Source organism: Saccoglossus kowalevskii, chromosome 15 (assembly GCF_978046115.1).
Source record: "Saccoglossus kowalevskii chromosome 15, keSacKowa6.1, whole genome shotgun sequence".
Lineage (NCBI taxonomy): Eukaryota > Metazoa > Hemichordata > Enteropneusta > Harrimaniidae > Saccoglossus > Saccoglossus kowalevskii.
The window spans coordinates 5,063,011-5,077,797 of record NC_140655.1 but is presented as its reverse complement, the minus strand read 5'-3'; the positions used below and the strand labels follow the sequence as shown (position 1 = coordinate 5,077,797).

Below are 14,787 nucleotides of genomic sequence, written 5' to 3'. Positions count from 1 at the left end.
ACTTGGTGTAAATGTACCTTGTGTGGCCCTCTCTCAGTTTTGTGACGATATTTTCAATTCCCCGATTTCAGCAAATATTTATGTCATTTTTAGTAAAAAAAATGATATTTTCGTCTTCTTATTGATTGCTTTGATACGTTATACTTCTTGAGTGGACCTTGCTCAGATAATTTCGTGATGTTATCTTCAATTCTCTAATTTTGATGAATATATTTTGTAATTTTTGATAAGAAGTTATATTTTCGACTTCTTGTTGTAAACCACAAGTCGATTCCTTTGTTATTATACATTTAAGTACCTCAGATGTACCTGCATAAGATTTGTCTATGATGTCTTTGGGAAGATATCATAAATACTCGACAGCTAACACCCGAGAGGCTGCTTGTTTATTTATTTTCTCAGCTCGTAAATAGTTGAATCAATAATTTTTTTAGACATATTGTAGAATTCTAGAATGGTAGCAACACTCACTATGCAAATGAGATAGATGCACTTAATCGTGCCATGTAACTCCCCATGTTAACACAATCGCCGTTGCATGCGCAATTGCGTTTTTAAATATTTCATAGAAATATGATATATTTATGTTTTATCATAACTCTTTTTATTATTGTTTTACGATATATTATACTATATTTTTGCCAAAACACAATTATTTAAGCAAATTTGTCCGTATATTCTGATGACGTAGAGAATTGTATTGTTTTGTAAAATAAAGAAAAACAAGACATGAATGTCACAGTCCCCGTCATTTAATTATTTTAATTATAAAATACTCATGTTAAAATAATACATGGAACATCTGCAAACAATTGAATTAATATGTACTCTATGTGGGTACAATTCATCATAAAGTGATTTACCTTAATCTAGTATTGTACTGATATAGCTGAAAATTCCATTGACCCATGTCCAAAATCTCAGAGTGCACAAGTGCAACTATGTCTCATACATGCTCAAGAATCTGCATTCATAAATCTGAGTAAACCTTGATGTACCTTTAATAACAACTTGACTTCTTTGTTAATTCAGGTCTTTTTATATTACCAGGACCTAGGTTTGTTTCATTATCACCACTATAATTCCCATCAAAATGTACGCCTGACACCCCTCTACAGTTTCCATTGAGATTGGTAATGGTATGACCCATTTCCCACTGATTCAGATCATGGTCATAACCAGGTCATGGCATCACTAAAAACCCTGGCATTACAATCTAAGCTAATTATTTATTCTGAGCATGCTCAGTTCTCTCAGTGGTGTTGGGAGAGGTAGTTTTGGATAAAAATCATCAAAACGACCTACTTAGGATTTTCAGATCTGGAAAAAAAATTACGTGCCTATTCGGCAGAGACTTGTTCATAAACCTGCAAAGTTTCATGGATATCTGCTGCAGAATTTCTGAGCAAGTGTTAGGGACGTCACAGACGGAAACCGGAAACGAGAAACTATACCGCCCTTTTCAGGCTGTGCCTGAAACGGGGACTAAAAAACAAGTAATGAAGTTTACTTATATGGAGAATGTCAAATTTCACTTTATATCGTTGCTACTTTAATGACCGTAACTTTATGCTTCTTTTTTAGTGCAAGTTTTTGTTTTGCTTTTTTATACTCTGCTTTCTCTGATTCGTTTGGGTTTAATAATATTTCAAGAACTTTGGCAACCAAGAAAACAATCAAAATCCCTCCAGCGACACCAATAGCGATTACGGCATGGATATTCAAAGGGTCATAGTTCGTGTAGAAACTAACACAGTTTACATCGTCCGCGGACGAGGTGTAACCATCACTTATATTGATGACGTAACAAATTGTGTACAACGTTCCCGGTGATAAACCGCTCAGGTGGTATGACGTAGTCAAAGGGTCATTGATAATGATTGTCATTGAGTTATATGTCAGGGTATAACCTGTAATGTTTTCTAACGTCACGTTAGCAGGTATTGTCCAATTCACAGTTGCGGTAGATTCGGTGATGGCACGTGTATCCATGGAAGCCATGTAAGGAACATTCGAGCAGACGATAATAGTTAAGATGAGTAAAGCTGTGGCATGCATCGCCATGATCTTGAGTATCTGCAAGAAACAGCATCGTTTAATTAGACATTGAATAAAAACAATTAAATGTTCATTACACGTCTTGCATTATTTCATAAGAATAATTTGGAATGACATTGGAATAATGAAATCCATGAAAACACAGAGCAGAAGTTACACAATACAAGATAAACATGATATACATGTATATGCATCCCGTATATCATTGAAGTTTTTACAGCCTGACATGTAGGCGTGAGTGACGAACGGAATCAGACCCTACTAACGCCTGACAGAATATTGTATGTCTTGTCGGCAACATCAATACTGCGAATTAACAAGGTTCACGCCCTCTTGCAATGAGTTTCATTCTATATTCATGTTAGTGGTCATGGTAACAACAACAATCAAAGCCCTGTTTGCATTGTTCAACAAGATGATATAATACATTGGGCTGAAATTTGCCAGTACCTTATTACACATTATGTCAACAAACAAATAAACTCGTGAATAAATGGTTACTCTTCGATGGCTGTCACTATCTGACGTTCTTGCAATTTGATTGGTACCGACAAAAAATCGTCGGGGAAGTGAAAAACTACATCGTTCTGTCAGGCGTGTGTTTGATTTGGAGTACCGCGAAGGGCGAAACTCACGCGACCTTGTCATGCTAGTATTCCTATAATGGAGAATTTTCAATATACAATATTTCATTAGTCATGTCCAGGATTCGAGATGGTAAATGTTAGTGAATTACTTGCGTCAGCTGACTGAGCTGAAAACATGTGAAAACGACGTCACTGAATTACTACACTCATTTTAACTAATATCACGTTTCGCTCATCGAAGATCATCTTTATCCTGTGAATCCGTCGCATCCCATCTCATTTGCATACAAGAACATCGTTCTGTGAACGGACATTTTACTGAATGTTAGAGCAAATGCTGCAATGGTCTATACACATCTCATGAGATCTCGGCAACGGGACAGTTGGGTAACGAATTTGTTGAGCTGCCAAGTTAAAGGGCGGTAGTCGTCGCGCCACGCATGCGCGAGATATATAAGTCACATATAAACAAAGACGGCGACTTTGACTGTTGCGCAGATCGACGAGTACAAACTGAGACGTTACCAAGCTTTAATTATGTATTTTTTTAGGTGATTGGAAGGTATTGAAGTAGTCACGGCGGCGAATAGTGCAAGTCGTGAGCAAATGTGATTTCCACTAGAAGAGCGCATTGGATTGTGGGAATATCTATGTTTATCAACACAAATGTCGCACATGCGCAGCGCGACGACTGCCGCCCTTTAAGTTTGAGATAGAAATTTCAGTGAATGTTACCCGGCCCGGTATATAGCGAAATGATTCAAATTCATTGAAAATAGTCGCAAGTCTTCAAATGTTTTTGCATTTATTGAGATGACGCAAGAACCATGAATTTCGCGCAAGGTCCAATCGAATTGCATATTTGGGGTGAGATACCGAAAATATCCAATGTGTTGTACAATCACCTAAACCTAAGTTCGGTTCATGGAAGTTTTAAATTACAGTAAACAGGAATAGTTGGGCAGTTCCATATATGGAACAAAGTGATTTCTCGCTTAAAAATCGCAACTCTTGACCCCGCGACACAGCGAATGTGAATCATGCGTCATTAAAACGACGCCACACCGCACATTTCATTCAGTGTATGAATCTTCGGCGAATATTTTAAGTCATGCATTAACATTAACCACACAGTTTTATTTTGCGCTATAAAGTTTATTTTTCAAAGGAAATTCAATTGAAGACTACCACAGTATTGTAATGATATGTTCATTTGTGATTCACGTGACGTTATGACGTAGTTCCATAGGAAGGTCCTGACAAAGACGTATATCACGAAGTTGTGTTATTATATATAAAAGGAACTACTATTATATGTTATTGACAAAATATCGTTTTTGCAAATTACGGCACAGGCATTGTATTATTCATCTAAACGTGATGATTATCAGAGAATTTTTTGTAAACGCCTATTGAGTAATATTTTGAATTAACTTTGCGATGATAGTTCGTGGTATGCAGGTAATGTTAGATACCTTTGTCAGAATCTTCACCTGTCAAGGTTTGTTTATTCGGCATTCGGCCATCTCCTCACCATTATACCTTTCGGCAACTCTGATTGGGTGCATGTTCTTGACGCGCTTCCAATCAGATCTGCGTATTTTACCGCCATCTATCGGCAGAATCAATATGTTTAGTTTACATCGAGTTTACAAAATTATGCGATTTAGACAACGCTTGTCGGATGAGTAATCCTATTTAATTATGGTTCATGGTAAAGTCATCAATAAGAGGTTCGATTTAAGAATTAAATATTCTTGTTTTGCAGTAGTTAACGTTCAGTTACGACAGAATAGGACGGTCTGCAACAAATGTTGAGGACCATTTTGTTGAAATTCTTTCAAATGGTAATTTGAACTCAATCGTTAAAATAATGATCACATTCAATGTATACCGTCATGAAAAACAGCGTGCGTGAAACAAAGAGTTGATTCGTCGCGTCATTGTTCTTAGTGGCGTCTATAAACAGTGGTGAGTTTTCAATTGCCCCTATTCATTGTATGGCAGATAATAAAATGTAACAAAACCCAAAAAATGCCGTTGATGAGTACAAGCCACCTAACAGTCGGATGTCGGTATGGTTGCTACTGTAAATCGAGATTTCTAAACAAATCAATATACCTATGTTAAATGGCGACTTGTTATGAAATGAATGGTCACATAAGGTACCATCAAGGAATATTGCTGAATTCTTCTGTTAGCAGCACAGTTCAGCGCCATACTATCTAGATTTGTGACGTAGTAGTGACAAAGGTGTCGAATACAGCATCCATCTAATTGTCATTCAGACAGTTAGAATGACAAGACGGAGATCAATCAATTGAGCTGACAATAATTACGGAGCGCGTATTGCACTCTAACATATTATTTTAATTTATTATTTTTAATTTTAAAAAAATCTGATTATCATCTCAAGAAAACTATCTAATTTATCTTAGGCTTGACTAAATTAAACTTATGCACTTACCTTAAAAAGTTTTTCCTCTTCCGTAACGTATTAATCAGACGTACTAATAGTGTAACCCAGAATCCTCTTTATTGTTTCGATACCGTAAAGCACGTATTACGTCACATACAAAGAATGCTGGGATATTCATCTGACAACTTCCTCTTCCGGTTAATGTTTCGTGGACGGGTGTCATTTTCGTATTTATCTTTAATTAACAATTGGGGTGAAGTTTTTAGCCGAATACGCACACCCAAGGAGAAAATATGAGGGGGTCAACAATACCGTGAGTTTTAACCAGCCATTGAGATTTATTTGCCAACGTCGAGACGCGATTGTTTTTCACAAGGCAGCTGACCAATAAAGCCAAAAGTGTTGAATATTGACCCTGACCGTGGGTGAATACATAGTTTTCACTGGGGGTACTCCTACAGTTGAAATACTGGGGCATGTGACACTGTTTTGACTCCCATTTTCATGGTCCAGACGATCGATTTGTCGTCAAATTTTAAGTATTTCAGCAAAATTTATGCAATTTTTTGCAAAAAAACGTATTTTTTTAGTCATTGCGCCCTCAACGTCCAGTTTTCAACTGGCTGCGAAGCACTGCCACCCAACATCCCCGTGAGTATCTCTCTAAGTTTTCATGCATGACACGTGTGTGCATTTTGACCAATCATCGTGTCAACAATGACTTAATATTTATCGCAGATGTGGTATAACGGTTAGCGCGTCAATCTGTCTAACAGAACATGTAATAGACTAGCATACATTCTCTTGTTTGTTTTTGTTTTTGTGAAAGTTTGTGGGGGACGATACGTTGCGGATATGGAAATGTAACGAAATATAGTATGCAAAATTATCTGCTACACAATCAGCACCAATCACCACAGAAGAACGACTTAATGAAAACTCAGAATTTATTCACTAACGGAAAACCCGCTGGCAATCCGGAGACTTACAACTCGATATCAACGATATAACACAAATTGTAAGAATGATACAGAACTGGCAGTATGCCCTTGATATACGTCGATAAACTCTTGACCGTGTAAGAAAATTAGTGGGAAAACTTCTAATTGGATGAATATAAAAATTAAAACAAAAGAACACACTGCGGTGGTTTCTACCACGTTCGCATTCATGTCGTCGTCTCACTTCAGAAGCCGTATTTTGCAACAATGTATGTCAGAATACAGTATTATTGAACTTGTATAAAACGAAATGAATAAAGCGATTAACAAATATTGCATGTTTCAATTACAATGCTTCACAGATAAATGATTCAGAAATTACTCCGACTGTCATCAGTCTCAGTATTCCATCTCATACCAAGTATTCCCACTTCTACATCTTCAGAATGTTTGTTGTCGCTGGTGGCAATCTCTCTTAGTGTGTTGTCATTGGTTGACCAACTTCTCAAATTGAAACCACCTGACGTCATCATTTCATTTGCATGTGTATAGTAATCAATAGCCTCATTGGTGTTGTTAACACCCGAAATGACATCGTCAACATAAATATTGTTTTGTAAATCCCTGGCAATGGCCGAAGTGTTGTAAGTATCCAAATGAGCTCTTACAACAGCATTAAGAATAAAGGGGGAGGGTGTCGCCCCAAAAAGAACAGATTTAAACTGATATGTATCGAACTCACTCTCTGTATCGCCTGAATCTGAGAGCCACACAAACTTGGTGAATTTCCTCTCCTCAGGTTCTAGTTTCACCTGTAGGAAGGCTTTTTCTATGTCGCTAGTGATAGCAACAGGGTTCGAACGAAATTTAATCAATATGGATGTCAAGTCATTCAACATGGGAGGGCCTTTATCCAGGCAGTCGTTTAGACTGGGTGATTTAGCTGACTTTCTACAACTACAATCATACACAATGCGAATTGGTGTGGTGGAGCTCTGTTTAGCTACTGGATGGTGTGGTAGGAAGTGACCTTCACCTTTGTCACAGGTAGGTAGTTTCTCAATAAAGTCATTTTATTCTTGCTCACGAATTAGTCTATCATACACAGGAAGTATGTCACTAGGTAGGCGTCGTACCATGTTGCGTGTGCGGTTCAGAGTGACCTCATAGTTGACAGGTAGTTCATCATGTTCTTGTTTCCATGGCAACTTAGCTACATAATGACCACCATCACGTCGTAAGTGTGTGGTTTTGTATGTTTCATAGTCAATGTGTTTGTCAACATTGTTTTGTTTACATTCGTCAGCTGATATGCCAATAGTTTCCAGGTCCCAATATGAGGCTATAGCTTTCTCCTCATACTGAGTATCTGTGATTACATGCAAAACTTGAGCATTTGAGTTAGGTTGGCCATTATTTTTAGGCCCAGACAAAATATACCCAAAAATAGAATTCACAGCAACTGGTCCAGATCCTCGAATGACACGGTCTCCGACCATCTCCCAAAAATAATCTAAGCCAATTAGAATATCTATATCAAATGACTGATCGATTGATACAGGGTGAGCCAAGTTTAGATGACGTAAATATGGCAAATCAAGTAAGTCAGGTGTCACATGGTGAGTCAGATTGTTAGATATGTCAGGTATAACAAGAGGTTCTATAGATACAATGTCACCAGTCAGGGTATGCATATGGATCTCACCTTTAAATAGTGTTCTTGAGTACTTGTCCTGATGACCCAATGTTGATAGGTTGACAGTCTCTCGATGGGTGGTGGGCTTCATGCTGATTTTCTCTGCAAATCTGGTAGTAGCGAATGACCTTGTAGCCCCTTCATCAAATAATACATTGGCATAAATAATGTTCCCATATTTGGCAGTAACAGGAACCACGGCTGTCTTTAATAGGACAGGTCCGGTAGGTTGGCGAAATTGTGAAGTTGAAAGATGAACGCGTGTGTCATTTGCGCGTGTAGTGGTTAATCCATTTGCCGAATGTTCATTGCTCTGTGCTTGCGTTGTGTTTCTGTCGCTGGCTGGAGTGCTCACACACATATTTGAGCTGGTTTGCCGTGCTGGGCGATCATTGAAATGCAGCGAAGAATGGTGTTTCCGTTCGCAATGTTTACAACTAAATTTCGAAGTGCAGTTGCTTACCAAGTGATTTGCAAGGCAGTTGTAGCATAATTTGTCCCTCTTCACTATGTCAAGTCTCTTTTTTGGATCGGTGATTGTTGTGCAATCGCTGGGGTTATGTAAACCTTTGCAAAATAAGCATTGTCTCACTGCATGTCGTTGTTTACGATACCCAGAAGTAGGCGCGTGAAAAGCGGTTATTGAGAGTCGTGACATTTGACCCCCAAGAGTCTGACCTTCATTGTTGACATTTGTCAGGCCCGCCTGTAAAGCATGTATTTCGGCAGTAATAGCTTTTCTCAGGTCGACAATATTCCAGGCTTTGTTGCCGAGGATTCTAGCAATTTGTGTGCAAATGTTATTAGGCAACTTACGTAGTATCATGGGAACTAGTAGCTCGCCGTACGTGGATTCATCTTTTCCCAGGGCTTGCAGTCCGCGGATATGGGACTCGAGCGTGTCATTAAAGCGTAGTAAACTCGTAACATCGTCGGTGGGCGACTGCAGCTGCCATAGAGCTTCCATGTGAGCGGAAATAATCATATGTTTCTGTCCGTAACGTTCGTTGAGAAGTGCGAGCGCTTGGGCGTAATTCACTTCTGTGAGCGGTAAACTTGAAATCAAGAGTAGGGCTTCTCCTCGTAATACCCCCTTGAGATATGCGAATCGTTGAATGTCTCCGAGTGTTTTATCATCGTGAATTGTAGACCTGTACGTGTCATAGAATGTGATCCATTCCAATACATTGCCCGAAAATGTTGGTAATTCAATTTTCGGCAAATTCACAGTTCTGTGCGTACTAGCTGATGGGTTGCTGCGTGGAGTTGAACCGGCGCTGGAGCCTGTGTTCGGTGCTTGTCTGCGTGGGTCAATGGCGTCGATGCGTCGCTGCCTTCTACGTGATTTCATGGATAGTTCATCAGTATAATCGTAGCTTTCCTCCATTTCTTTTTCGATAGTTGACTCTTCTTCACCCTCGTGATGCATAGCGAGACGTAAGTCCTCGTCGACGGCTTGCAGTTTGGCGCGTCGTTCGTTGATAAGTTCATTCAGATCGGCGATCTCGTTGAAAGCTAACACCTTGTCGTGGTTGTTGTCAAAATCAGAGAGTAGGATTTCCAATCGATTAGTGTTCCTTGTAACCAAACCACGTTGTACCTTCCTTGCCGAGCGAAGCGAAGCTACATTTTCGGTTTTGGTTGTAGATTGTGATTGGGCTGAAGTGTTTGAAACAGACGTCATTTTGCAATACTATAAGGGGTGTACCGTACGCGATAGCTGTCACAAAATCCGCAATATATCCTGGTCTTCTCGGCACCAAAATGTGGGGGACGATACGTTGCGGATATGGAAATGTAACGAAATATAGTATGCAAAATTATCTGCTACACAATCAGCACCAATCACCACAGAAGAACGACTTAATGAAAACTCAGAATTTATTCACTAACGGAAAACCCGCTGGCAATCCGGAGACTTACAACTCGATATCAACGATATAACACAAATTGTAAGAATGATACAGAACTGGCAGTATGCCCTTGATATACGTCGATAAACTCTTGACCGTGTAAGAAAATTAGTGGGAAAACTTCTAATTGGATGAATATAAAAATTGAAACAAAAGAACACACTGCGGTGGTTTCTACCACGTTCGCATTCATGTCGTCGTCTCACTTCAGAATCCGTATTTTGCAACAATGTATGTCAGAATACAGTATTATTGAACTTGTATAAAACGAAATGAATAAAGCGATTAACAAATATTGCATGTTTCAATTACAATGCTTCACAGATAAATGATTCAGAAATTACTCCGACAAAGTTTCAAAGTACAGCAAATAAGCGAGCGAGTACGAAAGCCGAGAAGGGACCTCCCACTTCGTACTTCCCATTTCTCACTTCTTACTTCTCACTTCCCATTTCTCACTTCTCATTTCTCACTTCTTACTTCTTACTTCTCATTTTCTGACTTCCCAATTCTTACTTCTCATTTCCCACTTCGTACTTCTCATTTCTCAGTTCTTACTTTCTCATTTCTCACTTCTTATTTCTTATTTCCACGTATCTGCCCACTTTCCGTTCCACGTGACTAAGTTGAAAGGTCATACAGTATGCGAACGCGCAATTTTTGATGAACATGGCGACAAATGAACAGACGACGCAGCTGCGAAAGGTATGTATTTAGCACCTTTTACGCATATTTTCCCAGTGTGAATATGTGTAGTTGACACGCTAGTATAGACTACGTCGTGTAAAGTTGGACAAACATGACCAGAGTTGCAAAAATCGCGCATCTTACGTGTTACCACAATCGCTACACTGAAGGTTGAATAGATATGTGGGCGGGTCATGTGACTTTACGTAGAAGTTCGTGCACGAAAGTTTCTCTATGGGAAATATTATCCAATTTATTAGCATGTCAGTCCTTTGTCCCGAAGACACATCGGTGTGTAATGTCAATCGTGTAGAAATCATCTGTACTTGTCATTCTGACTAGTGCCATTTGTTATTGAGGCTCATTTTATTATTTTGTGTTATTTTGTGTTGTTTTGTGTTGTTCACTTGGAACATCAATGCAATTTTTGTTACTGTACTTGTCAAACGAGCATTAATACAGGCCACCCTGGAAAATGTGCTCATCTATAATTAGAGTGGTAAACATACTTTCCCTGTTTTGGTGTGGCGCCAGTGTATTTAAATTATCTGGACTGGTTTTCTAGTAATTATCATAGACTAATTGTTTTTTCTTTTTTTCTTAATTATTTTGTTTATAAATGGTGCCTCCTGAGTCTAAGGACATGTGTCTCTCTTCATGTGTTCTTTCTACTCATTATCCTACACTTAGGGACGAAAAGGGGAATTTTCGTAATAACTTGTTTTAACGTTCGTAATGATGTACTTTAAATAAATAAATAATTAACATATTCCATAGGCATGGGCAAGGTATAACATGGAATCAGCTATTTTATTCCCCTGTATTTCGTACAAAGATAATTTTAGTTGTAAGTATATATTTTCCACATTAATTGTCAGTATTCATACAATATCTTCGATACTGGACTCACATGTGAATGGTCGAAAATAATAAAAAATTGTAACATGTAATTAAAAATTTGCTTTATATAAAAACTGTTATTTTTAACGTAAAATGGAACTTTTATTTCCTATAAAAATGAAAACACCGTTTTTATTTCCTGTAACCTGACCAGCAAACAACTCCCCCCCCCCCCCGCCCCCATTTTACACTGCCTGGAACGAAAACAATTTCTTCACACTTCACACTTCAATGCATACTCATGTGTTTGTTTTGCAGCTGTTGTGTGAAATCTTTACAACAGAAAGAGGAAATACAATTTATGAAACTTTTTTGCAAGAACAGGTAAATGATCAAAGATGCACTTTTATGCAAAATGTAGTTTGAGTTATAATTTTCAATGTTAATAACTAAAGCTTGGATTAAAAGATAGTACCGTACTTGCTTTATTACAAGTGCATCTCCATTAGAATTGCACCATTGCATTCATTGTATATTGTAATATAAAATATTACTTATTGCGATCATAAAATCACCTGTCATTTACGTAAGTGCATGACTCTTCTAATAGAGCAAAATCATTACTTATTTAATTCACTACTTTAATTTCTCTAAAGGTACTTGAAAAGGAAACTATTTCTCTAATGAGTAATGAAGACCTGAAAGGAATGGGTCTTAAAGTTGGAGAAATTGTAAAGTTAAAATCTGCAATTAACAAAGGTAAACTTTAATTAATGTAATTCATTGCCCCCCCCCCTTCCTGCCTTGCCTATCAAATATAGTTGACTATTATCCCATATTTAAAAATTATAGCCGTGTAACGAGATGTGTTGCAACCATAATTTTGCAATTCAAGTGACACCAGTACATAACTGGTAACTGTGCATATAAACATAATATTTCTATACACAACTCTTAATCATTACCTTCATTTACTCATGATATCAATAATCATGAACATATAGCTGCCAAGTCATATTTCACCACAACAATCTTATGTAGGCTCCAAGTATGACTTTCATTGAATTGAATAACAATGTTATAAGATATGCATTGCCATTTTTTTCCAGATCAAAAGAAAACACGTGTTGTGGAGCTTGTGAAGCAGATAAGAGAGAGAAAAAAGGGCTCGTGCAATAAGAAGTCAGTACCCGGTACTTCTAGAACTGCAACAAAGGTATGTTTATTAATTACTTTAGTGGTATAATGTATACTATTGATGCTAATATAGAAACAAACACTCAAACAGTGATCAACATTTATTTCTAAACACTGGCGTGGGTATAAAAGTTGACCGAACGGAGCTTATCATATTACTGATTGTCCGTCATTGTCCGTCCGTCATCCATCATCTTACATTTTCATCTTCTTCTTCGAATGCTTTCAAATTTGGTGTTTTGGTACCTTAGGAGGATCTCTCGCAGATTTGTTCATTTTATGTCAAAATTGTGACATTGGATTTTTGCTGAATATTTCAAATTTTTTATTATGGTATCTTAGGTTGTCCCTCTGATTTGTCTAGTTGCTAATTTGCATAATTTTAAATACTAGTATTTAAAAAAAATACAATTCTAGTGCTACATCAACATTTTTTAGACATGCTTTGACTGATTTTTCTGCAAATTTGGTATGTTTGAACAAACTATAGGGGTAACATTAAGAATATTGTATTACGTCAGTGCTTTATTTCTCACCAAACAATGCCACAAGATACTACAAATAAATGCAACAGGCTTTATAATAAAGTCTACATTAACCAGTAAACCAGTGAATTACAATATCAAAATAATTTAATTTCGATTTCTATATTTTCTGGCCATATTTTCCATTGACGCGAGTTGTTTATGAGAATTTTGGAATCTGTTTTTTTTCGTCACCTGTATAAATTTTCACAACTGGCTCATACTGTTGAGAGAAAAGCAAAGTAAATGTGAATATATCTCTAACGTGCATAAACTTATACATATGATTCCCTATCAGGTACCCTGCCCTATACCACGAAAAACACAGAAGAAGTTATACCTTGGTTGGTTACACTCGGAAAACGGCAAGCCATTCAAACAAATAAGATTCAATGATGGAGGTGGTACAAGGGCTATTGATTATGATGATGAAGATATGACTGTTGAAACGATGATCAACAAAGCAACAAAATTGTTTCAAAAGAGCATTGAAAAACTTGGCAATATCATTGAAATGAAGAAAGAGTTAGGAAATTTTGCTAGAGACAAAATTGATTCGTTCACTGACATTGATGGAGAACAATGCAGTTTTGAAGAGTATTTAAAATCACATGGTATTTATGCCAGCAAATGTAAACTTTACCTTATGACAAGCACGAATGCAGATACAAAAGATGATGATATGAGTGAGAGTCAACCGGAAATACATGAAGCTATGTCAGATATTAGCAATGATTCAAGCCCTATAGCTAGTAGTACAGTTGCCAGCTGCAATTCTCAGACAGACTCCAGTATTTGCAACAGTTTGGAGGAAAAAGTATTGAACTTTGATATTGAGAGCCAGTCATCTTCCCTACAGTCTACAGGAGAGGATTTAAGTATTTATTACTTTCAAGAAATGCAGTCAAGCTATTCAGAAGTAACGTGTACAATCACAGCTTCATCTAGGTCTGAGTGTCGTGAATTATGTTCATTTACACAACCTAATGTAGAAACTTTATGTGAGTTTGACCCACTATCCAATGGATACGAAGTCAAGTCATTATCAAAGAATCGGGTGTGTTATCTGAATTATGGGTGTGATGAAAATGATGCCTTAAGATTTGTTTTCCCAATGTCGAATGGATCAGAAAATTCTAAAATCATACTTCATGGTCCAGAAGAATTATGGGGTTATGACGAAACCAAACAACTAATCCTTGCTGTTATTACATCTTGTCATGGACAGCCAAGAGCTAAATACACATGGAGAAGAAATGGTGCCATTACTGTTGAAGATTCTGATCGTTGCTGCATTTTTGTGAGTGAACCTGGTATGTATAGCGTTGTCGTAACGTTTGATGACTTGTTCGAAGAATCTGAAACCGTGAGTATTGTTAAAGTATGCTTAGGACATTCAGCAAATCCAAATGAAGGAATACTTGTGAAGGAAATCAAAAGTTCCACAGGAAATAATAGCCAAGTTTTAAAATGTGGAAAAAGGCCTACTACAGAAGACATGGATAGCCAAATTTCAGAATCTGAAAAACCTGTACCTGTAGCAGCACTAGATGTACCAAAGATCAACAGAAAAGATTTGAAATTTGAGAAAAAAAATGAAATAGGCAGAGGATCATTTGGAGTTGTATATAAAGGGAGTTGGATCGGCACAGATGTTGCTATAAAAGAAGTCAAAGTCAGAAATGCCAGGCTTCTGCAAGCAACTGTTAGAAGAGATATCCAGGTGCATAGTAGAATCAGACATCCAAACATTGTTCAACTGATGGCAGTTGCTACAGAGAAAACTAGTATATATATTGTGTCGGAATTTATAGATGGAGCAAATATGGAGGACATTTTGTTCCATGAGACTGACTTCAATATACCTGAAGCCTGATATTTTCATATCGTATGTTGCTAAGCAACTTTGTCAAGCCGTAGCTTAC

General features: G+C 37.5%; 2 protein-coding genes across 2 annotated transcripts; both read right to left on the bottom strand.

The window, feature by feature from the left end:
- Positions 1 to 6,376: 6,376 nt before the first annotated feature.
- Positions 6,377 to 6,904, bottom strand: LOC146733874 (uncharacterized). The gene has a single exon (XM_085490795.1). It carries the CDS (start codon positions 6,902 to 6,904, stop codon positions 6,377 to 6,379), a length of 528 nt encoding a protein of 175 aa, XP_085346921.1.
- Positions 6,905 to 7,078: 174 nt separating this feature from the next.
- LOC100368473 (uncharacterized) lies at positions 7,079 to 9,385 on the bottom strand. The gene has a single exon (XM_006816613.1). It carries the CDS (start codon positions 9,383 to 9,385, stop codon positions 7,079 to 7,081), a length of 2,307 nt encoding a protein of 768 aa, XP_006816676.1.
- Between the last annotated feature and the right edge of the window lie 5,402 nt (positions 9,386 to 14,787).